Genomic DNA, 26,345 nt, shown 5'->3' on the forward strand with positions numbered 1-26,345 from the left:
TAGCTGTCATGCTGAAGCTGCTCTGATTTAAATGGATGCCCCTGGTACTCTGTCCTTAATCAGTGGTTGGTAGACGCACAATTGACTGTGGTGTTTCAAATGGCTTTTTTAACCTTGGAAAAGGTACCAGACTGTCTCTGAAATTGCAGAAGAGAAACTAGTAAAAACTTTTCTAAGGTTGAATTTCATTTCTATGCATGGTAACAGCGCAACACCTAGCCAGCTTTTAATTCCTATCCAGAGATCCTAAATGAGTCATAAGCCTTATGCTGCCTTCCATAATGTTACTTCCCTCTGGAAGGGTAATCTCCTATTGGACTGATCTGAATATAAAGTGACAGTTCATTTCAGTTTAATCAGAGTAGTGGACCAAAACAAAAAGAACTAGGACATGAATTTCTTTGCTTCTTCACAGCCACTCAGGCTAGAGTGTTTCTACATTGGATGGCTTCAGTTCTTCATCCCAACAGAGGAAAACAAAGTCTATAAGGCAAATATTTCTCTGACTTAGATTCATATATGGACAGAATTCTATTATTCTTTTTCGGTCTAAAAAAGAAGGCATCTTGAGCAAGAAAACTCAAGAGGTTTCTAGTACTGCTAGCCAAAGACTATGAAGAAAAATCTTATATTGGTTAGACGTTATCTAATCAGCACCAGAGGCCAAATTTGAAGTTTAATTGAATGCATAATTAAGGCAAGTGCTTGACCATCTCTATGATAGGCAATGAGGCAACCAACTGATAAGTATTGATGTGTGATTGATTGCTCAGTTATTCTGAGGACTAGATATTTAGAATGATGAAATAAGCAAAGAGATTCTTAGAAAAGTACAGGTTGAAAAGAACTTTGGTAGGTTGTCTTGTCCAAATTCCTGCTCGAAGCAGAACTGTTTCTATAATTAATCAAGTTGCTTGGAATCTTCTTCAGTGTAAAGGTTTCAAAATCTCACTCCTCCTATTATGGGCCAAATAGTGTTGACATACGTTAACATCTTTTAAAATGTAAGTTTCCCAATAATTTCATTTTTCCTTATAGAATGATGTAATTTATTCATTTATTTGTTATAAGGTGACTAGAAGAGGGAATTGTGCCCCCCTTTTACCTTGGTTTTCTACTACAATTGGATGCTGACAAAAAATAGAAGTCTACTGAAACCATATATAATTTCAATTTGCTTCTGGACAAAGTGCAACAAAATAAATAAATACGGAGCTTAGACTAGATCCTGCAAGAGAACCAGGCATGAAGTATTTGTTAATTTGCCGAGAAGCACTTGGAGACTGTGCATATATATCGTGTCTGCAATTGTTCAAAACTATTAATGTTCTCCTTTCCATTCACTTCCATGGAAGTACTTTTAAGTGCATTGTGGGCATGTTATAAATTATCAAGCACCAAAGCCTGGCTTGTGCTACATTCCTGTTTTATAGTTGCTCATTTCAGATTTGCGAGAATTCTATATTTATCTGGTTTATTCTTCTAATGCTGTGCATCTTTAAAGTTGCAGCACATGGCAGTATTCCCCATTCACAAGTGTTACTTGAAGGTGGTATTTCTGTAGTACTAGGTGTGTATTTTACCTCTGTCTTTTCTGTGAGGAAAGTTAAGACATAGTATTTGGTTGAAGTAGAGTAGAGGCAATGCAGATCATATTTGGAAATCTAAGCTTTCAGATATTGTTCTGTTTACTAGCGCAAGGGGTTATGTTTAGTTAAATACCAGCCATCCACATCCTTCTGTGGTCTTATTTTATCATTGTCAGGTAAATAACTTTTTCTTGATTTGAGGGGGAATATTCTTTTGGAGGAACTGGTAGAAAGGACAGTGTGTTTTAGGTCCAGTATTAGCAGCAGATTAGGTTATGTTCGACCATATGCTATCTAATCGTTCCTTTATTTTTATTTAAAAAAAAAAAAGGAAATGGTCAGTGTTTTCTGCAGTGGCAGTCATTTTCATAAGTCAAAAAATTCCAAACACTTATAGGTTTTATTCCCTGATGTATTTGTGTACTATTTTCATGCATACTTAGCTGGAAACATCTCCTGAGTAACCAAATACACTCAGAAGTAACTCAGTGTTAACAAACCTGTCTCAACATCTGCTTTATTGACTTGATCTTATATATAAATGCACACATGTGGCTCTTTCACAGTGAAAGTTGAAGTTATTAAGCAAACGGTAGCATTCAGGTCAGCATACTCACAGAGCAGGGATATCTGTATCTTAGATGTGATGGTAACTTGTAATCCAAAAAAAAAAAAAAAAAGAAATCTCTTGCACAAAGTATTAGGGCTGTTTTCCCAGCTCTGCAAGTCGGTTTCCTTGCTTCCCATCAGCAAAATATAGTTTTCCCTACTCGGAAAAAGTCTGAGTGTTCCCACCCTGACTTGTATCTCTCAGAGCCTATTTGTACAATTAATGAGAAAACATCCTATATGACAGAGGCCCTTAAAATATCATTGTTTTCCTTGGATAACTGAATATTTGCATTACTGAAGAACTGTGTTCCGTTATGTTAGGGAAGCACTAGGGAATAGTAGTGCAGACACTGACGTAACTTGGTCTAACATCGCACAGGCAGCTTTAGATGGGTCCTATCTGTGAAGAGCTTGCTGCACTTTGCTTCAAATACATAAAATCTAGATTTTGAAATTGTTTGTTACAAGATAAGCAGAGTTCTAGCAGAGACAGAGAGCAATATTTGAGAGAACCTGTGCTGAGTGAATTTCAGATTGTAAACTTTCTAGATTGGGATGTATGAAGTGCAAGGCTCTGACTGTGATTGAGCCCTGGCTAACTCTTGCATTGAGAATGTGCTCATTGCAAACAGAGCTGCTGGGTGGATGGGGTTTGAAGAGCTAAGGACTGAGATAGAGTCATTCTGATGACTGGGTCCCCAGGAGCAGCATTGGTCTGCTTGCTCCTCTCATGGCAGGAGAAAAACCCCAAGGCACCCTACAGTGCTGTGCTGGGATTTCCTGTTTTCAGACTCCGCCTGTGAACCCAGGCTGCCATTAGGTACCGTTTAAAAATTAAAAACAAAAACAAATCTATGACGTCTTCAGAAAGCACATGGGATTAGAGAGGCTTTGTACTTAATATAGTAATCTTCTTTTGGAAATACATCTTAGAGGCTCAGCAGCAAGTTACTGTTTGTTTCTTTAAGAATGAGATGATGTACAGTTTGTTTCTTGGCAGTGCTGGTGCTGGCTGGTCTGTCATCCAGGGCAGCTGATGCTTATGTCCTATATCTGTAATAAAACAAATGAGAACAGTGGTAGAGCCATGTGTGTTCTCCAGGCGCTGATCAGTTTTAGAAAACTTTTATCAGTCCTCTTTCTCCACTCATTTTGCTTTTCTGTTTGGTAGTTTGTCTTAGGTGTTTGGTTTTTTTTTTTTCTTCGTTTGAAACATTTTTATCAATACTATTTAAACAGGAAGCTCCTGCTTTGTAATTCTGCAACCTGCAACATCCTTATTGAATCTAAACCTCATCAGCACAGTTCCCATTCCTAAGACACAACTGAAAAAATACCATGCCTTCTTTCTTTCAGCTCCAGAATGTTTGCTGTCTTTTGATGCTGTGGTTTGAGTATGTGCTTTTAAGGGATGGTGCCATGGTATCTCCTTTCCCTCCAAGGATGTTGCAGGCAGCACCAGCAGTCCCTGGAGATGCTCAAGATCAGGCTTGATGGGGCTCTGAACAACCTGATCTACCTGTGAGTGTCCCTGTTCACTGCAGGGGCTTGGACCAGATGGCCTGTAAGGGTCTCTTTCAACTCAAACGATTCTGGGATTCTTTTGACATGGCACAAAACTGCCTTCTCAGAGGAGCAGGGTTTCTGGATACTTTAGGGTGTTATGCCCCTCGGGAACCTGAAATACTGGGGCCCAATGTGCCTAGTTCCTGGGAGCAAAGTTTGGAGTGAGCAGCCAGCAGCGGCACGGCTGCCCATTTAGCAGAGGCAAGTTAATGGTCCTGGGCCTGCCAAGTGCACTGGCTGTTCCTCTCATGTCCAACCAAGGTAGCAGGTGGCTGAGTCATGTCTGAGCTCCCCAGGCAGGGGGCACTGAGTGGGACTGCACCCAGGTCCCTGGAAGTCTGCTTCTGTCTCCTCACTGCTGGGCTTTGCTGTGCTCATAACAGCTCTTCAGTTTTATGGTGTACGGCAGAAAGGGAACACAAATTAATTAGTAGGCTCTTCAAATTCTTCTCGATTCTGAGCGTGAGCAGCTCCCTGAAATGGCCTTGGAGTAGCTGCACTGTGTAAGTTGGGCAGTATTTTTCCTTCAGTCCTGAAATCATTAATTTAAGTGCAGAGGATCATAAAGTCTCACTCCTCTGCTCAGTATTCTGTATCTTATGTTCATTTCAGAGGCTTTTAAATAATTTTGCTTTTTTTGAAGCTTTCCATCATAACCCAGGCATTGTAAAGAGTTTATTCAAACCACCTGTAGCTTATATGCATATGTGCATATATATATACGCATGTGCATGTAGGATTTTGGCATATTATTACCTCAGTGATGTGGTTCAACAAAGCAGGAGTCAATCATCCCACAGACATCTTCAGAGACAGCGTGGTATGAAGCTCCTAAACCAACTCAGTGGAACCTGTTAGCTGCTGAAATACTGGCTGCTGTGTGCAGTGCTAAATAATGATAAAGTTTTTTTCCAGAATTTTCTCAAGTATTTGCCTTCTTGGTCTTTTGGTTGTATAATATAGGTATTTCAATGAAATTCATGGAGTGGAAAGGCTTTTCTGGCTGGGCAGAGCAGTACAGCAGAGCACTGCTGCCACAGAGAGCACAGAGCCAGACACAGCAGCATTTGTCCCAGTGTTTCTTGAGGTCAAGGGCAATGTTTAGAGATAAATCACTGAGCACGAGGTCAGCCTCAGACCTTCCCCTTCAGTTGTTTAGCCAGTCAGGTTCAAGTTGTACCTGGAGCTGGTAACCAAGAGAATGGGGCCGTCAAAATCCCTTTGACTGCCAAGAGACGTTGTAGGAGAAGGCTGTTTGGGGAACCCATGTTTCTCCATGAGCCATTTTCTCTGCTTACAGAGCAGAATGTATTGAGTACAAACAGTAATCTCAAGGGCAGTCTCAATGAGAGAGTGGGCTGGGAGATGCTGGTGGTCTTTTTTGAGGGGAAGAAGAACTTGCCCACAACTGTAGGAAACCCTTTGGATGGAACAGGGAGTGAGATTCATTAATGCAGTAGTCACTGGTGCTGTAAGCTGCTGCATTCTTCTCTGAGTTCAGTGGGAGAAAAATTCTTGGTGTCCTCATCTGTGTCTGTCTGGAACAATGTTGAGCAAATTCTGTATTGTGGGCATGTTCAAAAGCTTTACTACTGGATCAGATAAATACAGAACAATACTTTTTTAGGTGCTCTTTGTAGTAAATTCCAGGCACTACTGCAAGTGTTGTGGTATCATTATGGGAGAGAAGAGATCGATATTTTAAAGTGCAAGCATGTACCTGCTACCATCAGATGGACTTTCTCAGGCTTATAAAATAAGAATGCTAATATAAACATGGAAATGGACGAGTATCACATTTTTTGATTAATGAGTTGCTAGTCAGTTGCTATTAATTACCTGAATCTGAATGGAGGAAGTTCAAATGGGCAACTGAGTCAAATGATGGAGTGATCTTACGTAAACTCACACATTTTATGTTTTTATGTCATATGAAATTGTCATACATGCATTTATCAGCGCCACAAGACAGAGGAGCAGGGCAACTGCAGTTTGGAACTGCAAAGACAAAGCACTGAGCTGCCTGATTGTCTTGCTGCATATCCTACAGGATATGAACAAGACTATCTGGGCTGTTTTAATTTCTATCTGAGATTTTTATTTCTTGAATGAGAAATACTCTTAATACCTGACTTTGCAGCTTAAACTCAAAAGGGGCCTAATCTCCCTTTGCTGTCATCTTGTTTTCATGTACTTATTTCCAACCCAGCTTGCCACACAGCACTTCTGTAGTGATTAGCTAATGCTGCCGTTTCCTTCCTACTTAGATGGAGGTCCCCACTACTTCTGCAAAACTACTATTGTTATTTCACTCCAGGGCTGAAAACCCAGAGATGAAGGACAGAGAGCCTGTGTGCTGTCTCCTGAAGGCTGCTTGATTGTCAGAATAGGACTGTACTGTCACTAGAAGTGACTTTGTTTGGAATGTGCTTAAATTTCAGCCCTCATTTCACAAGGACATGTACATTTCTGATGGAATAACTAAATGCTTCATGTCTTAGTCAGCCTGATCCAAAAATCAGAAACTGGTGACAAACCAGTAGCTTACCTATTCCTAGCAATAGAAAAAAGAAATCCCAAAAAAGACATTGTGCAAAACACTCATCAGTGAATTTCTCCCTGTCCTTCTCTGCAGCACTGCATCCAGCAACGCCTTCTTCCCAGAGGTAGAAAGGACCTGGATACAGTTCATTCAGAGGGGTGACAGCACTTGGCAGTGTTTCCTACAGAGAGCTGGTGCTGGCACATGCTTGTGGACCCTCTGTCCTCCTCTTGTGCACACACTTGTGCAGTGGTCAGTCCCTACCATGGCAAAGGCAGCAAATGCCTAACCAAAATTTGCTGTCGTCGTCCTGTCGGATTGGCTGCAAAATATGCAAGTCTGAGGAGGGAAGCCCTCTGGCAAGTCACAGATGTTATATGTACCCAAGTGATGAGTAGTGAGCTGGAGGCCGTGTAGGCGGAATGCAACGGCAGAAAACTGTCCTTGTCCAGTGTTTGTCACTCATGCTAACCATTGTCTTTCTTGTTCTTTTTTCTCTCCAGGAACGAGTGGAATATCTCTTTCTCATAATTTTTACAGTGGAAGCATTTTTAAAAGTAATAGCATATGGACTTCTCTTTCATCCCAACGCTTACCTCCGCAATGGCTGGAATTTACTAGATTTTATAATTGTGGTAGTAGGGTGAGTACCTGCATCATGTCTTTGAATGCACTGAACACCTTGGGCCACTGGGAACCTTTGGGAGCATGAAGGGGTATGAGGGTTGGAGCATCCCTTATAAGTGATGTGAGGGGTTGCTATCCGTCTTTTCCTCTCTATCACATGTTCTACCAAGCGTTATTGCACAATCTGAAAATACAGTTAATTCCTGCTGGTCATTTGTAGGTGTAACTTGATTCATGCTGATTTCAGTGTGTAGCAATGACTTACCTTAAGGTAAATAAATAAGAATTGACATCCATTTGATATACGTTTTCTCTCTGGTATCCTTTGTTAATTAGACTTTCCTAAAACTTTCAGTGGTTTGCAAGATATGGAAATTAAACTGCTGTTTTTGTAGTGGGTGAAAAAAGAAAGCAGTGCAAGTGAAATGCTTTAACACATTTATGGTAGAAGAAAATCCCTTTATTTGCAAGTCTGTGTGAATATTAGAGAAAAATATATATGTAGAATTCATAAATTAACAATGGTATTTAATAAGAAATAAATTCTGCATTCTTGTGAACTTCTACTCTTTTGCAAAGAAAGATGAAAAATTTAAATCTCAGGTTTTTATTTTCAGAAACAACAACAAAAAAATGTCAATCACACTTCTGATGGTGATCTTTTGATTTGGGCAATTTTAATACTTTAACCTTTTTAAAGACTAATAATTTTACTATTATATATATATTATATATAACTATATATATTATCACATTTCCACTTGAAGCTGCAGTCTCTTCTCTGTGTTTTTCAAGCTTGGCATTTAATATATTTGAATAAAAACAAAGTAAAGAACCTTCCACTTTTTTTCTTACTGAGTGTAAGAGATAAATAAGGTTCTTGATTTGTGATTGTTGAATGGAAGGAATGAAGAATAAACTATCCCAAAGACAAAGAGAGAAGGTATTTTTTCTTCTCAGTAATTGGTCCCACCCTCCCACAGCTCCATTATTACAGAATGTCATCGCCCACAAAAACTTTCAGTCTTTCCACCTCTTTCCCAAGGAAACTTTTCGTCAGAATCATAGAGTGGTTTAGGTTGGAAGAGGTCATCCAAGTTCCAACCCCCTGCATGGGCAGGGCTGCCACCCAGCAGCTCAGGCTGCCCAGGGCCCCATCCAGCTTGGCCTTGAATGCCTCCAGGGATGGGGCACCACAGCTTCTTTGGGCAGCTGTGCCAGGGCTTCACTTTGGCCTCTTGAGTGAAAAATTTCCTCCTAACATCTAACTTAAATCTCCCCTCTTTTAGTTTAAAACCACTCCCCCTTCTCTTATCATTATCTACCTTTTTGTAAAAAGTTGTTCTGTCTTCTGTTACTAAGCTCTCTTTAAGTACAACTCCCAGGTAAAGATTAAAGAGGACACTCTGAGTCATCAGTGCTCCTTGTAATTTCTGCTTCTAATTGAAGTTCAAATTGACCATTTTGGGGATGGTCCCAAATAACTGTTTCAGCAAACTGTTTCTGCTCTGTACTACTGGTTCCCTACTGCTTTCATTCAGCATTCTGGGGATAATGTGGTGATGTGCTGGAACAGGTTGCCCAAGGAGGTTGTGGATGCCCCATCCCTGGAGGCATTCAAGGCAAGACTGGATGTGGCTCTGGGTAGCCTGGTCTGGTGGTTGGCAACCCTGCACATAGCAGGGGGGTTGAAATGAGATGACCTTTAAGGTACTTTTCAACCCATGCCATTCTATGATTCTTTGAAAATTGGGCGGAAGGAGTTTCTACTGAGGGGAGAGAGAACAGGTCAGCACCAGTTGTTATTCCCAAGACATCACCACTCGAAGTGGGCATAGCTCCTCCGTTTGCAGCAGTGCCCAGTTTCCTTTGCCCTTCATTCCTGCCCGCAGCCAGAAGATTGCACAGCGAATTAGTAATTGAAAATTGGCAAATCCCCAACCCCTCCCCTGTTATTGTTGCCCAATTCTGTAGCTGTTTCTGCCTTTGAATGTCCTCAGACATCTCACATGCCTTGGGATCACTGCTTGGTGAAGAAATACTGGAGAACAGAACTCCTATGAATCTGATTATTTCCTTTTCATCTCTATGAGAAAGACTTTTTAAAGAGAGGTCGTGTGTTACCTCTTCTTCTTCCACTGGTATGCTAGATAGCAAGACTCCAGAAATCACAGGGCGGCATTATATCTAGTTTAAGTACAGTCCTTTTCAATTTTCCTCCCAAGACAGTTAATCAGCAAGATGATATACAGGCTGAAATTAATTCCCCTGCCAATAAAGGCAGAAGCAGCATCTCTCAGCTCTTGTACCTGCTCTTGCCTCCAGCAGCTCTCAGTCTCTAGATAGGCAACAAAAAATGTAACTGGGGTGGGATTACACAGCATAATAAACATGGCCAAGACCCCATGGTCTCTGTTAAATAGTAACAATCTCAAGTGACAAATTCCGCTTCAAGGCCAGGTGGGTCCGTTTGATGTTTATCTGTTTGAATTCTCTCCTAGGCTGCCACAGCCTAACCCAGTGTGCTGCTATTTCTCTCCACAAGCCCTCTGCAAAATCTACGTGGCAACGCCATCTGTTCCTGTTCTGCCCTGTCATGTTCTCCTAGGGGCTGAAACACCTCAGTGACATCATGTTTAAATTTCAGTGACATTTCAATAGATTGTTAGAGCGGTAGCCCCATGGGGAAACAAAATATACAAGTGAGGGAAAGTGAGGTGGAGGAAAAGTGCAGAAATAAAGACTTGTATCAGCATTTCTTTGTGGCACCTTTTTCTGGCCACTGATGAAGCTATTGGAAAAAGCTGAATGATTTGGGCACGATTGTAGCACTGGGCAGAGGGGGTTATTTGGCCTGGGAGGCAAGGAACAACATGACAGTAATAATAGAAGCATCAAAAAAAAAATGACCGTGGTAACTGATGTTTGTGCTTGTTCTGCTTCAGGCCTTATTTTCATTTTCAGTGATGGTTGTTTTAGAAAGTCTAGTTGGGAAGTATTTCATATATTGATGAAAGCTAAGGGAAGAAAGGAAAAGACAGGTTTTTAGATACTTTGTTCATCTCTCAGTCCACTTAGTATGTAGTGCTTACTACTTATGCTGGTCCCTCTGTATGGGGCATTGGTGAAACCAAAGTCCTGGCAGTATTATGTGCAGTTTTGGGCCCCCTCACAGCAGGAAGGTATGGATTTGCTGTGAAGATGTGAGAAAACAAGAGACATGAGAAGCAGCTACACAAGCTGGGCTTGTTTAGTGTGGAGATGAGGAAGCCGAAGGAAACTTCATCACCCTCTACAACTACCTTAAAGCAGATTACATCAAGGAAATGACGGTTTCTCTTCTTGGGTGAACAGTGACAGGATATGAGGAAAGAGCTTCAAGTTGTGCTAGGAGAGGTCTAGGTTGGATGTCAGGAAGAATTTCTCCATGGAGAGGGTGCTCAGGCATTGGAATAGGCTGCCCAAGGGGAAGTGGTCGAGTCTCCATGCCTTGAGGTATTTGTGCAGCATGGATATGGTTCTTAGGAGCACAGTTTAGTCTTGGTTGTCGTAAGTGCTAGTCGGACTTGATGATCTTACAGGTCTTTTCCAATCTAAATGATTCTATAATTATCATGGAATCATAGAATGGTTTGAGTTGGAAAGGACCTTTAAGATCATCCAGTTCCAACATCCCTGCTACAGGTTGCTCAAAGCCCCATCCATTAGATCAATTAAGACCCATTAGATCGATTAAATTATAATTTGGTAAATCTTAAGAAAATAATGCAGCATAACTGCCTTCCTTTACCTTAAAATATGCAAGTCAATAGAATAAGAAAAACATGGTGATGTGTAGAACCAAGTGTAAATTTTAGGAAGAAGTGAAGACAACTGCTGTGTTTTCAGGAGAAAGGATGCACTTTAGACCTGAGGGCTTATAACAGCTTATCGTTCTTGCAGTGCAGGAGATCTGCTTATTCATCAGTTAAGTCTTTTAAGGCTTGATTCTAGCTTGTCTTTAAATAGCCTATGACCCTGCTATAGCAATACCATTAAATACTACTTTAAAGAAAAATGTCTGTCTGTGGGTACCAATCAGAAGCACTGTGGATAAGATCATTATTAGTTAAGAGTAGAGATCACACCCATAAGCTGCCTAATGACACACAACCCACAAGCACTGACAATTAATCAAATTGTTTCCTATTTCCTGTAATTTTACTGTTCTTCTTTTGGAAAACGTAAAACTTTCAGATAAAACAGCAATGTCCTTTACCATTAGGCTGCTGGAGGAAATTTCTCTTGAGAAAAGACTAACTTGACAGTGTTATGTTGGAAGGCTATCTGTCTTTCCTGGCAATGCTGTGATTTGTCTGCCAAGCACACTCATTCTCCAAGGACCCATAGCTTCTGCCAGTAAAAAGGTGTCATAATTTGAAAGGCAGGCTTACTCAGGAAGGTAATCAGCGAAGGTATTTGGAAAAGATCTGCAATTCAGAATAGATTGGAAAACGTGATCACAGTATGTCTTCCTGAAGGCCTCTGGGAAGTTTCTAAAGGACGGACCCAAACACTTCCACACTCACAAATCACAGGTGAATTGCAAAACACAGTGAAAATAAAAATCATTATAGCTTACTATTTACTTATACCTATGAGGACTCTTTCAGCTGTGTTTTTCTGCTGATTTTGGCTTTACAAATACTAAGTTCTCTTTCCTTTTTATATTCTGGAGGCCCTTGACAGGTTCCTTTTCATGCTCTAAAAATCAGCATGCTTTCCTCACAGAGGAACTGAAGAGTTGTAGAGCAGGCTGCAGCCCTGTCATGCTGCTGTTAGAGTCATCTAGCAAAGAGAAAACCTTTTAGATGTTTCAAATATCAGAAAGGAAACAGAAAAATATGAGAAAGTGGAAACAGTGACGCCAGCTTCATGTGTCATGAGTAGGTCTGAATCAAACAAACAGAATTGGACTGTGCCCATACACGCATTGCGTGTGATAGAAATATGTTTTCTGCTTTCCATGCCTATCAAATGAATTTAGTTCAGGTGTAGTCAAGTCACAGATGAAATTCAGAAATCAAGATGTTAACTGCACTGCTGCAATGGAAATACTACATCCTAATGAAAATGGAGCATGAGTTTAGCATGGAAGAAAGTAGTTAGCTGGAAGGAAGTAAGATCAATTTCTGAATTCTTTCAAAAAATAGAAAAGAAAAAAAAAGTGAAGATTTTCAGTGGCCACAAGAGCTCAGCCTGCTTGCATTTTTATGTTGTCTAAACTTTGATTCCTGTGTGTGCAAAGAATCCTCTCACATCTTGCTTGCAGCCTGCATTTCAGCTAACTCCCACTGAGAAGAGACAGAAAGAGCAGGGTTTTGCTCTACAGTACCTTTTCCCACAGATTTTCATCAAAGAGCAGACTTTCCCCCGCTATAACTAGAAGGACTCTGGCCTCATAGTTTATACCAGTAGCTTAACATCCATCTGTCTCTTTTAGGACTGGAAAGCAATTAGGTGACGAACTCGGAAGACTAGATAGAGATTGTAGAAACTACAGAGTGTATATGGGGTGTGGGTTTTCCTCCTAAAAGAGTATGATGGAAGAGGCAGTCAGAATCCTTACCTTTCTTCTGTGTCTTCTCATCTGCAAGCATTTCTAGACAGGTCTTATTTTTCCCTCTGGGTCATAACAAAGTTACAGCCCGAAAAGTGTGTGGTGGATGTACCCTATGAGCCATAGAGCTGCCCCTGCCCTAACTCAGGAGGAGCAACAAAGGACGGATAGGGCAGGGTGTCATCTAACTTTGGAGAGAGGAATAAAGATTCAGTAGGCCAGATTGGACACAGTGTAGAGCCAGATATAAAGAGGGAAGAGTGAAATAAATAAAGAAAAAGTTGTATTGCATTGGTAAAAAACAGGATTAGTGCACAGGGAGATATTAAGCATGGGGCAAATGTGCTAAAGCAGGATTAGCAGGAGTAATGCAATTTGAGGTTAAACGTGGGTTTTTAAAAGCAGCAATAGCTGCAAGTTATTCCTGACAAAGTAGGCAGTTCCATGCCTCAAGATAGCATGTCTAGCATGTCAGTATGGGAGCACACAAAAGGGTTACAAGGTCTGCAGCTGGGCTGCACTGGTCTGAGAAAGCAGGTTCTTGATCCAGAGAAATGAGTTGCTTTGCCTTGTTTTTGTATCTTTTGTATTAATTTAGAACATGTGTAGCTTTTCTTAGGATTCAGAATTCTAGAGCAGTCTGTGGTTTACTCACTGCATGAGTGGCAGGAGAAATGCCCTTGATGCCAACTGCCACAAACTGCTGTTCGGTAGAAAGTAGGTCCAACAGTGGGCAGCAAGGAGACTGGACCCTCACTCGTGCATAATTGCTGACCCAGAGTTCTGCGACATTTTTTTCTCAACCTGAAGACATCTGAAAAAAACAACATAAGAAACCTTTTACAATGGATTCTTTTTCTTCCAGAGGATCCCAGGAGACGGGGACTGTTGTATGGGAATGTCAGTCATCATCTAGTATGGGAATTGTGTTGACTAGGAAGATAGAAATGTTTAAATAAGAAGTAGAGCACACTTCTAGAGCTTAATCACTTGCTTTCTGGAAATATATTAAGCCAAATTTGACCTACAGTGTTTCTATTATGAAGACCAGCAGAAAATTGTGACTCTGTATAATCTGTATACACAGCTCAAGGAATACATACATTCCAATAATTCACGTTCCTTACATCAGCCCTTGTTTATTGCTCTCTGTGGTCTCTGTTTATCGCTGTCTGTAGTCAACTCGGTATTTCTGATAGGCTCTGTTTTTGTCTTCTCTGCATCCTGCTTCACAGTCTGCAACACCTACAGCTTCAGCATCCAACCTCCCCCCACGCGGTTTTTCCCACACTTGTTACCTAGTTGTTAAATCTCTCTGCAGTGCCTGTAGTTGAGGCTTTCAATAGATCCAGTTAGGTGTTTCTCAGTCACAGATGACAAGTTTTATTAGTCTCTCTATATGAAATTTTAAATAAAATTTAAAAAAGAAAAAAAAACAAGCTGCTTAAGAAACTAATTTCACATTTGCATCTCACTAATCCATCTTTTTCTGTGGTTTTAGTGCTGGGGAAAAGTGTTGGCTTAGACACTTCAGTAAATGAATCCTTTTTCTATTCAGGGCAAGCTCCCTATATTTGCAGCCCTATCAGTAGGCTGTAAGCAGACTGCAGAGCTCCCTGCAAAGCAATCAGGCAGCTCAGTCTCTGCTTTACATGCAGTTTGGGGGCTCTCTGTGGAGTCTGCCAGTTAAGAATGTAGATAATGAGATCCTGACAGAGGCACTGCAGACTGCAATGTCTGGGAGACGAATCAGCCAGCACTCAATCCAGGGCACTTCATCCAGACTGCTGCCTGCATCCCAGGCAGCTTCTTAAAGTTACATCTAGTGCTTCCATGGCATGCTGTGGGCCATGGGGTCTCTGCCACTTGCAGGCAAAGTTTTCTGCAGAGTGCCAAGCATCCATTTAGACTGGAACATCTTTTAACCTTCACTGAATTTTACTGGGTTCAAGCCGACGGCTTTGAGGCTGAAAGCAATGTCATTAGCAAAGTCATGAGGAATCCGTACTCCCCCAAAGGTTCCAGTGTTTTACCAGAAACATGGAAGCTGCTTCCTGACAGCTAATTTATTAAATCAAACACTTATTAATACACAGGGTGAGCCTTCATCCTTTTCATAGAAGAAAATTCTTTCCTGCCTTGCTCTGCCTTTTCAAATGTGTTTTGATAGAGACATCTTAAACAGCTACTCCTACTAGCCAAGACAAAACACTTGGACTGGTCTAATAAAATATTCTAATAATAAGACTCCTACAGTTTTGCACTTTCCATAGCCACTGCATCAAGGGATTTACAAATGGATACACAAACACATAATCTGAGCTTACTCTCTTATCTAAAAATGTGCACCTTGAAGGAGCTCTAATTTTTAAACCCAGTTCTACCTGCTGTGACCTTGGTAAATCTTAATTCATTGTAAAATGAGTGACAGATAATTAATTATTGAGTTAATTATGAATGATGATTCTTTCCCCACGGTGCATGGGTGGTTAATAAAGATAGCAAAAACATGTTAACAGCAGAAGGGGTAACACCAACAATTTGTGGTTTCTTGCCTTTCCACTCAACTTCCCATGAGTATGTTCTTACCGGAGGCTGCCTTCAAAACCTGACCACATGCACATTCATCATGAGACATTGCCAAAATGGTCATTTCAAAGCACCCAGTGCAGGGAGCACACCTTTGTATGCCAACAGGCAGACAGGTACAGCTGGCCAAAAGGAACCATTGGGCTGAAGGAGGAACACATCATGTTTATGTCTGTTCCAGAAATCAATGTTTTGCAAATGGTGCAGACATCACCATTAGGCTATTGCATATGGGAAGAGTCTCTCTCTCCTCCACCATATGCGAATGTTGAGTGACATGTGTGGCACTCTTCACAGGTCTGTGAGATAGCTCATGTGATACGATGATGATCTCTGTTCTTGTTTAGCCCAAGCTTTGCTGTCTGCCTTCAGCTCGTTTCTTTTCTTTTTACAGGCTTTTTAGTGCAATTTTAGAACAAGCAACCAAAGCAGATGGGGGGAATTCAATAGGAGGAAAAGGTGCCGGATTTGATGTTAAAGCACTGCGGGCTTTCCGAGTCTTACGTCCCTTACGACTGGTGTCTGGAGTTCCTAGTGAGTAACATCATTGTTTTTGTTATATGTATGTCTGTGGAATGAGGATGGAGTAATTTGTAAAGCAATGTTGAAGATGGTATATGATGCAGATTGTTTTTGGTGTGGTGGGGAAGTCTTTTTTCAAATGAATGTAGCTTTGTGGTAATGATGATATTAATCAAAGGATGACCAGACCTGGGCAGGGGGCAATGGACGTTTCATGGCATGTCGGATGTGATTGTGCAACCTTCATAAGTAATGGAAGTGAGAGATCCAAGAGTTTCAAAATTTTGAGCAAAAAATCCTTTATGTAATTGTAAAGTCATGGTATACTGCTGGCATTATATATTCCTGATTGTGGTGGAAATGCTATATGATCATTTGTGTTGGTTCTGGGGAGACGAGCTACTTCATTAAAATTGCATCTTCTTCTTTTTATCTGATGTAGACAGCTAGGAGCAATTTAAAATCAACGGGACACAGGGCAGCGATATATTCATGTTCTATGTCTTATTTGCTTAAATTATTTCTAATGCATGTAAGGAAGTCCTCAAGCAACTTTTAACAATTTAATATTCATTTTCTTATTTACAGTAAAGGTATGAGTAACTACAAATCTGATAATTCTATTGTGGAAGTGGAATATGTACTCATAGCATAGGAGGATTATATTGTTTATCTTGACAGTTTTAGATGGGATGCACAGACTTTCGATAAGATGGTTAGTTGAAAGTTGTCACTGCTTTCCTTGTTCATAGCAGTAAGTGATGCAGCAAGAGGAAAGGAGTTAATCTCCAGAAGAGCTATGAAGAGAGCTTTGTTTATTTTTATTTGGGAAGCCTGCTAGTTTGATATGTTAAAGTACTTCTAAGCCCAGTCATTCAAAAATCTTGAGTCAGGTTACCATAAATGCTGTGATGTAAGCTTAAAAATGATTCATTTGATTTAAAAGAGGCGTGAGGTTCTTTGGTGTGTTTTCTGATCCAGTAGATCATATCACAGCTGCGCCTTCAGGCTTTTTCTCCACAACCATATAGGGTAGAAACTTCTTAAATGGAAGGTGAGAATCTCTGTGGGAGGAGCTGAACCATTAATAAAAGAAATTAATGGCATTATTATTTGGTCTTAATGTAGTCATTTGTTTCATACAATTGCATACACTGCAATAGCTTCAGTTAGTGCAGAATGCAAAATCTTTTTTGGCAGAATTTGTCTCATAAAGTTTAGTCTACTCCAGCACCCACTTAATTCCTGACTGTAAACAAAGGTTTTGTTGTTCTTTCCATCCCATTCTCTCAGTTTTTTGGCACTTACTAGTTGTCTGTATGCTCAGTGGTAAGGGGAAAATGCTAAGATTTAAACATCTGTGGACTGTAGCACTCCTGATGAGATGCTGCTGACTGGGATGTGCCCTGAGAGTGGTTCTGGCGTGCGCTGAACTACTTTTATACTACCCTTATACTTCTTGTTCTTTTAGAGAACATCCTATCTTCTTCAAGGCAAAGGGAGGTTTGTAAGCTCAAAAGTGTCCCAAGACTTCGAGAGTAGTAACAAGTTATATCCCTTGTGCATGTAATCAAGAACATTCAACAGAAGAAAACTATCCCTTCACGCTAGGTCCTGCTTGAAATTCATCCCTCTGATACATATCATCTGTGAGGGCAGTAATCTTTGCTGGATGCTTTTAGAGGACTAGAGGAAGCTGAGAGAGCCACATCTCATGTAATTCATATCCATATTGTTTATATGATCTCAGTTCCAACATAACCTATCTAACGGTCCATTTGTGGATTTTCTCATTAAGTAATTAATTTGCAGCAGAACACAGGCAGGGAGCCTGGTGCACACTAGCAAATACCTAATCTAGACAGCGAGATACCAGACCAGTATGAAATGGAGAAACCATCTAGAGGTTACTCTATTAAGTATCACAAAAGTGCAGAGTTTTAGGTAGCTGAACCTCTAGGTCCCACCCAAGTGCTGTCCCTGAGACATAATCAGCATCGCTGAGAGTTATACACACTGCCCTTGCTGTGTCTTTCCCTCTATAGAAAATTCCCTTTTCTTCACCTTCCAAAATATAGCAGCCTTTTTCACTATGAGGAGACTACCTTCACAGACTTGTTCTGACATTACAGGAGCGTTCCATGCACTGCACTTTCTTCTTAGCAGATTCTGTACGTGTGTGGCAATACTGTGATTACTAAGAGAGGATCCTCTGGGTCACTGGCAGCCTTCTTCAGCATGGAAAGCCCAACATCTGCTGTTTGGATTGAGATCCAGATCTAATTACCACTATTTGGAAGGAAAAAAAATTATGAAGCACATGGTGAATTTTTGCATGCAAATCTTAAACTCATCTAGATTGAGGTTGGGAAATGGGTCGTTTGAGGTGGAGAGATTGGCAGGTGGTGTGGGAGCAGAAAGGATGGAATCACTTTTTTCTGAGTCAAGAATTTGTGTGAATTTTGTATTTTTGGCTCAATTCATAAGAAATTATCCACTTTAAGAGGAACATCTTTTGTATTCAAGTTCAAGCATAAATGACCTGTTCAAGAATATTGAGAGTTTTCACATGTGTTGTCAGAAGTGAGGGAATCAACGTGTGAATTGGCTTCTAGAGTAAATTACTAATACCTGCATCTGGCAGATGACGAAAATGAAATAAAAGTTCAAGGTTTAACACTTCCAGAAGTGGCTTTTAATTCTGTGTCCCATACTGACTACCAATGCCAGCTACCTGGCAGGAATATCTGAGCGCTTCAGATTGATAGGTACAGAGCATTAGTATCACAACTAAGAATCCCGTTTCTCTAAGTCCTACCCATGCTTGGGACACAGCTATCTCTTGAAACAAAAACAAAAAACCTCTCAGTTGTGTAGGAAAAAAAAAATCAGAACTGTTAAGCAAAGAAAGTGGTTCATCTGCAAGCAGAAAAGTTAGTTCACCCACATGCAGAAAGGTAATGGTACTGTTGGTAATCTTAAGATCAAGCTGTCCCAGATGCCAAATTAGTGCCTCCCAAAATCAAATGGGTTTGAGGTCATGAATTCAACAAAGCCTGAAGACTAAGTCAGAATGACTGTTGTAAGGCATAAATACTCCATAGTCTTCAAGAGAACAGATGACAGTTTTATTCCTTGTGGCTATATGAACGTTTGCAAGACCACTTGTCACAAGGAAGGCAATGGACTGTTTATTTAAAGTATGAGATACACGTTTTGTATCCAGGTCAGAAAAGCATCATGGGAGAAGCTTTCATCAGAAGTGCTGAACGCTGTGTCTTTGGGTTCCTGTTGCTTTTAAGTATCCACAAATTTCTGCTGTGCAGAAGGGACTGATTGTTTCTGTTGTTGAGTTTTTTAATTAGGATTCTTTGTTCCTTTCCTGAAAATATTATTTGGGATGAGAAGTACAGTTTTTATTGTGATTATGTGAGGTGTATTGCAGAGCAGGAGTTAGGTACTGCCCACAGGTCTCATCCCAGTGCTAACAGTGAACAAAATAGAAGTCAAAAGGAATGATTCAGCAACCTTTTTTATTATTATTATTATCATTAACTTTTTTCAAAATTAACACACTTCTAAAAATATAATCCACCCCCAATCGGTTTAGCCTGGAATTAACAGTTAAATCAATGTTGAATATTCTCAGCAGCTCATGGACAATTTAAGTACTAAAATGCTAAGTTATGCTTAAGAATTAGACATAGCACTTTAGACCTTTGATGTACAGGCCAGACTGCTCTGTTCAACTATTCTGTTATGGTCATATTAACATAATTTTTGCAGTATGTGTTTTATTTCAACATGCTTCCTGTTGTACCAAAGCAGCTTTCTTGTTAAAAAACTGAAATAAAAACCCTCACATGTGCAACAGAGCATCTGTCTTAACATGGCATTAAGATCAATATTCTGGTTTGACAAAGGAAAGAGAAGGAAAACAATTCCCAGGATGGACATAAGTAGACAAGAGCAAAATCAGCATGTACCAAACCTTAATCGCTTTAGTGTCTTGGAAACTATTACCCAATATCTCCTTTGGCAGGGGTAAAGTATTACGAGGCTTTCTAGGGACAGAGTTGAGTCAGTTCTTCTGTGGCAGCAGGTTTCTGATGATTACTCTTGTATCTCCATTTTGCATTATTAAATATTTTAAAACTTATTTTAAACATTTTGTTCTAAAGAAGGGCAAAAAAATGGCATCCAATTTGGCAGTGAAGAAGCATGATCCAATTAAAAAAGAAAATCACTCCTGACTATTGGAAAGGGCAATCAGTTACTCCTACGCATGCTAACTCATGCCCATTTAACTTATTAAATTCCTTTTCTATCCCCTTTATTCATGCTGCTCACTTATGTCACCTCATTCACTCTGTTCATCCTCTCTATCTTGCACTTTGTCTTCATGTAACTGCATTGTTGCCACTAGTTATGGCCTATCTGATGTGTGCCAAACTTAATTTATACGCTCTTCTACATAACTCGAAAGCCAAATAATTTGATCAATGTGTGTTGTGCTCCGTAGTTGCATTTTCAACAAGATTTTCTGCTTACTGAAGACTTGTGTTGGCAGAAGAACATGGTATCATTACCAAAGCTAGGGAGGAAACTTGTCTGTTCCACTAGAAGAAGAACGTGCCACCTTTTATTCATGAGTGCTTGGATTTGGCTACTACGTACATGTATTTGAATGACTAAGTAGAACTACTTATTTTTCAGAATGGTTCTGTCGTAAAAGCCCATGATTACTTTGAGTCCCTGTGGAAAGTAAGCATGTCCAGAATAAGTGAATGGAAAACTTAAACATTTTTATATTTGACCATTATGATTATTCCTCATTTGTTGTGAAATGTTCTTCTCTATTAAATTCACACTGCTTTCTCAGTGCTAGCAATGTTCTCTGCCCCATATTCATTGAAGTGTTTTCTCATTACCGATCTTCTCCCATCCCCATCCCAAACTCCCTGACATTATTCAGCTTATTTCTTTGAACACTGTGATATGTAGCAAAGTATCCTGTCTTTACTTGTAATGTCTTGCTAGATCTAATTCATTCCAATATGCATGTCACCACGTACAACAAAAAAGAGAGATCAAAAAGAAAGAAGAAGATAAAAGCTGCTAAGCATTCTGTGAAAACAGTAGTGGATGAGGAAGGTTTGGCCAATTGAGAGAGGCTGTATTGGCAAACTCATCTAGCTGCATTTGTTATTTGCCATATTGTAGGCAGGTAAAGCAACAAAACCCGAGGAGTAACAGTCCAGTCTAGGGTTTTTTCATATGGGGCACTGCACTAGGTACACTGTGCATACTTAATTTCAGTCAGTTTGAGGGGACGAGGAAAAGGAAAAAAGCTTAAAAATGCTTAAAATTTTTTAGGCTATAGTCCACATATTTCAATGAAGCTTGTTGTGAACTCTAAAATTGGCAGTATTTCCTTTTTCTTCTTTTTTAAGGAGTATAATTGAACCTAATAAATTCAAATCATGGGTAGATTGTCTGTATGGTCTCATAATTCCCAAAGCACCACAACAATAGAAAAATATGAGGGGACTTGTAGCAAATTGTAGAGTAACTACAGGATTTAAGACAATAAGGTCAGGTCAAACTCTCACCACGACAGTTCTCCTAATGGAAAGCTTAGCAAATCCTCTATTTCATGTTTGATTTTTATCCAGGAAGCTGAATTTGCTCTTGAAATTTATTTTAAAAAATGACTGTTGGTACTTGTATATTTGAAGACCTCTTAGTGCTGAAGGCATAAGTCTTCATCTACACTTGATTTAATGGCAGTGTACCCAACCAGTGGGAGAACAGACATAATGATTTCTCTTGGGTACAATACTGGTCAAGATGAATCTGTTTACAGGACACATTGAACTCAAGTTTAATTGAAGCAGTCCCAAAGCCATGCTAGCCAAAGAGTGGGAAAGGCAAAACCAGTAAATAAGGATCAAGCGTCATGCAGAATGCCTACTTCCTGCTGCAGACACACACTGCTCCTGAACCTCCACATTCTGTCTGTCCTGCACAAAATGGGGAGAATGAAATGGTGATTCATAATAAGCTTTGAATTCCCCCTTTTCCAGGGGGAATTCTTTCTTCCCATTTGTAGCGTTGTGTCAATTTGGATGTGCCACTTTGCTGGCTGATGAGGATGGGGCATACAGAAACTCTGTGTGTTCATAGCTCTTTCTGTATCTCAGTGTGTAACTTGTAACACTTAACTTATTCCATGCCCTGCACCTTCCTGTCTTGCCTGTGGTTGCTCTTCTGCTTGGTCCCTCAATTTCTGACCCAGCCATTGAAGCACGACTGAATCTATTGCAGACACTATTTTATAGTCACTGAAAGAAACATACACAGTGCAGTTATCTGGCTTGCATTGAGTTTTGGGGGGTTTTAGTTGAATGCAGAATCAAAATTTTCTGCTGTACTTGCTGTTTTCCAGACAATCCAAGAAAATTAACACCACTCTCTATAGCTGGAGAAATAATGTAATTGAGGTAATAAATACAGAATTCAAGAAATCCAAAATGACATCTCTTTCAAGTACCAGGCATTTTTTTAATATGGCAAAGAAATGTGAACCACTGCCTATTTCTATTAATTGAATTGTATATACAAAGTCTTAAGTTTTAAGAAAAACACTAACTGGCAGTCAGGAAGATGATTTCTTGTCAAAAATGCATGCTTTTGGCAAAGTGAAGTTGACAGTCATCTGTTTTGCATTTATACAGTGTCACTAATGGAGTTAGGGGCTTCAGTTCATCCTCCTGATGCATATGTGGTTATAGTCTAAATACCATGTGAACAAAGAAATCTGTGTTATCTTCCATAGATGGATTACAAAATATAAGAAGGAGTTTGATCAAAGTTTCCAACATTTGAAAGGTTTGTGCATGGATACCAAAGAACAGAGTAAGCTGGAGGAGACCATAACCTTGGCAGTTTATTGCCACCAAACCCATGTGACAAAAGTAATTGACAACACAGAGAATTGCTGCAAGTACCTTCAGGCAAAATTTGCCTTAAACTTTGCTGTTATTGCATTTAATCACATCAGTGACTGCAAAGTCCAGTTCCTTTCATTCCTCTTGGGCTCTAAAAGCTTTAAAAAATCATGCTCTTGTGTTGACTTCCTACATACTTCTCCACTCTTCTCAACAAGACTTCTCAACCATCTGTACCATCTCTCCAGCACATAAGGCATCATGTGAGGACAAGTTGCATCACCTTCCCCATATTATTGCCTAGCTGCTTTTAATCTCAAGTGGCCAATTTGTTGTGCTTTCATTGCAAATGGGAAGGGAGTGGAGAAAAAAGGAGAGAACAGTCTGAACCAAACATCCTCATTAAACTTATTTCTTCACATTTTACTTAAAACTCAAGGCAGACTTGCAAGTCTTTTATTTACTTAGGTCACCATTATTCAAAGAAGTAATTTGATTCTAGCACTGCATCTCCTTAGGTAGAGATCATTCCTGTGAGCAGGATTTACACAGTAAGGACCTAACGCATGTTTCTTTGAGTGTACAACCTGCAGAATGATGACATTGCATATTTTTTGGCAGAAAAGGTTAACTATGTGTGGCAAAAAGATGATCTTGTCTTTGCAAAGACTATTACTCACAGAGGTACAGACTTCTTGTAATACAGATTTCTCTCATATTTAAGGAATGCCAATGAAAACCGAGGAATATTTATTATTTAATCTCTGCTATGCAGCTCTTTTAAAAATAGCACTAACTACAAATGTACCCAATAACTGTCATCCTTATCCTACCAATTTTTGCTCATGCTGGCATGATTATTCAGCGTGTCTGCAAAACAGAACCATAGGACCACATCAAGTTTTAGGCAGTCCCTTCCAACTGGGGAAAATAAACCCCACACTGCTACCGAAGACATGAAGATAGTCAAAGAATCCCAGCTTGGCTAAGTAGGATGTTTTTCAGAATTGCTCTGGATGGATTGGACTCTTTCTAACACCATTTTTTTCATTCTTCAAGTAGTGCCCAGGTGTCTCAGTCAAAATAATGGTCACGAGGCATAGCGATGGGAGAGAGAGTCTGTGCTATCAAGATGCTTGTCCTAAAGTGTCTGAAAATCTAATTATGCCATCCATCACCTTCTAAGAACAGTTTCCATCGTTGTTTGCATATACTTTTGTCTGTTAAACAGCAGTGTACATGCAGACTGCAGCTAACCAGTATCAGCAGGAGTGTTGCTGGGTTTCCAGTTGTTCCCTTGTACATGCCGACTGTTGCTGTATCCCTTATGGATATCCCTTATTCTCTCCATGATGACATCTCCACTGCATGTGATGTCCCAGGCTTACATCAAATGGTGCTTCGTATTTTTATTCCAATTGGCTAGATTTTGCACTGCTTATTCATTTAAGACCTCATAAGGAATGATTTGAAGACCTTTGTCCATTTTCTTTACAGTGAATGTACATCTACTAATTCTTTTAACTGAACTTGTGGGAATTTTAACATACCCAAAGCTTTCTCGTAATCTCTGGAAGAAATGACTAACACACACCAAGTAGCATTTGTCATGGAAGTGAGACGTAAGAGTTTGTAGAAGGGTTGATTGCTCAGAATACAAGGAGGCTCGTGGATGTTCGAGTGACTTCAGCATCATTTGAATTAATTTTGTTTGTCCCAGCACTGTTAGATGCCTGTGGTTATTGTGGTGGTTTTCACAAAGAATTATCAAAATATCAGCAAAGCACAGAGAAGCAGACCAGTCAAATAAGGCTCTCAACTAGTGAATGCATTTTATGTCACTGTTTAGACTCCGGGTGGGTGATCTGGATTTGTATCCATATTACTTCCTGTATAAGCGCTGGTGGAGGAAAAATGCCAAAGTACGAAGAACTGAGAGGAGGCAAATACAAGGAAATATATTTAAGTGTCCAAATGGCCACTGGAGATCTTTCCCTCTCTCCAAAATTGGCTGCTGCTTTCTGAGAGATATCTGCTTGATATTACTGAGCTTGCTGAGTACACAGGAATGCTGTCTGGGACAAACAACGAATGAACTTTTCTGCGCTGATGATTTTAATTGATGGAACTGATAATTTGCCATTCTGATTGTGGTGAGGTATTGACCAAAGGCAAACAGCAGCCCAACTAGCCTGCCTAGTGTCTTAACATTTTATCAAAGTTTTCTTTATACCAAGGAGAAGAAAAGGAGATCAGATGACTGACTTAATCTCCTTTTTTTCCCAGAAGCAAATCCAATTCCTGTTTAACACATGTAACAATAACCTATCCCATATGTGTTTTACCCATTGTCGCAATTGTTTTTCTGAGTTGTCTGAGTAGCTGTGCCTCTTATTTTTTCAGTTTTAGATCATGTTCTACTGGTTTGTCCTGCCACATCAATCACAACTCAGAAAACATCTGCTAGCCCTCTGCAAAGAGTCTCTTTTTTTCAACTTCAGTAACGCTAAAGCTGTTCAACATTTTTCCATCAGAAGCATTTTTGACAGAAATTAGCTCAAGGAATTAAAAAAAAAAAAAAAAAAAGAAAGAAGAAATCATTAAAAATTTTATTTTTGTCACTTAGGAATGGAACAATCTATAGCAATTCAATTTAATAATCAGATAACAAACCCTCTCAAATTTTTTTTCTTTAGGCTTCTTATCTTTCAATTAGAATCTTGCAGAGGGTTCCCCTTTTTGAGTGCAGTAGGACACACCTGGTGTTAGGACTGGGACATAGCAATCTGTACCATAAAATGATCATCTGTTATGCTTTCTCTTTCATTACTGTTAACCCATTCAGCTAGCAGTGTGGTTGATGTTTGTCTTGTTTTGCACTGACTGCCAGGTTTACTGATTTTTCTGCAGCAAATGCTGTTCCTTGTTGCAATCAATGTTTTCTCATAGGTTGTTACTGTATGTTGGTCTTTAATATGTATTGAAAGTTACCACAAGGTAAAATTCCTTTTAATCAAGTTAGATATCTTGGTTGCAAATCAAACCAATATGCTCATGCCTCCATACAAATGAGATTTACAAGGGCCCGTTTTGTATATAGCAGTTTAGCAGCTTTGTATAAACAGTGCCCAGAGAAATAATTCAGGGTTGAGTCTCACTGTTATCCTCACAATATAGGTGAAAATAAATTCAAGTTTTAGCCCACCTTTTGCTTTAACATTCCAGTGTTAATCGCACTCAAAATCTTCATTTTAAAGGAGGCCAAATGCTGCTCAAATTTATATTTGTAGATGTCCGTGTCTATAAAGAATTTAGTTTAGCTTTTTAGTTTACTACTGTTGCAGCAGGAAAGCCTTATGATTTCCTCTTGACAGCTTACTGAATGTAAAAGGAAATTCAAAATAAATAAAGGATAAGTACCAATGCATTCCAACAATACATCCACAGCTTGCACAAAAGACTTTGAATTGTGGAAGTCATAAAGGAAGTTACAAAGGAAGTAAATATCAATAAAGAACCATTATTTCTTCTGACAAATATGTCTTTGCAAAAACTGCAGCCATTAATTTTTCTATTGAAACATAACTAAAGCTACCTAGAGAGCTAAAGGAGGTTTTACTTATTCTATCAGAAGGCACTTTTTCCCCTAGGGGAGTTTTTTATTATCTGATGTCTGCAAGCAGAATTTTAAGTTTAATCAGATTGTATAAATAAAAAGCAACGAAGTTACTAGTGTAGAAAAAAGAAAA

General features: G+C 39.7%; 1 protein-coding gene across 15 annotated transcripts in view; it reads left to right on the forward strand.

Moving 5' to 3' along the window:
- CACNA1C (calcium voltage-gated channel subunit alpha1 C) overlaps nt 1-26,345 on the forward strand; it is a 474,784-nt gene that overhangs the window by 264,835 nt on the left and 183,604 nt on the right. For all 15 annotated transcript variants that reach the window (XM_042837682.1, XM_042837670.1, XM_042837684.1 and 12 more), the window contains exons 4-5: nt 6,813-6,952; nt 15,519-15,658. In XM_042837682.1, coding sequence (XP_042693616.1) covers nt 6,813-6,952; nt 15,519-15,658 — 280 coding nt within the window. The remainder of the gene's footprint in view (nt 1-6,812; nt 6,953-15,518; nt 15,659-26,345) is intronic.

This window comes from Centrocercus urophasianus, unplaced genomic scaffold (genome assembly GCF_019232065.1).
Source record: "Centrocercus urophasianus isolate 14NV4802_14NV808 unplaced genomic scaffold, USGS_Curo_1.0 seq_73, whole genome shotgun sequence".
In the NCBI taxonomy this organism is placed as follows: Eukaryota; Metazoa; Chordata; class Aves; order Galliformes; family Phasianidae; genus Centrocercus; species Centrocercus urophasianus.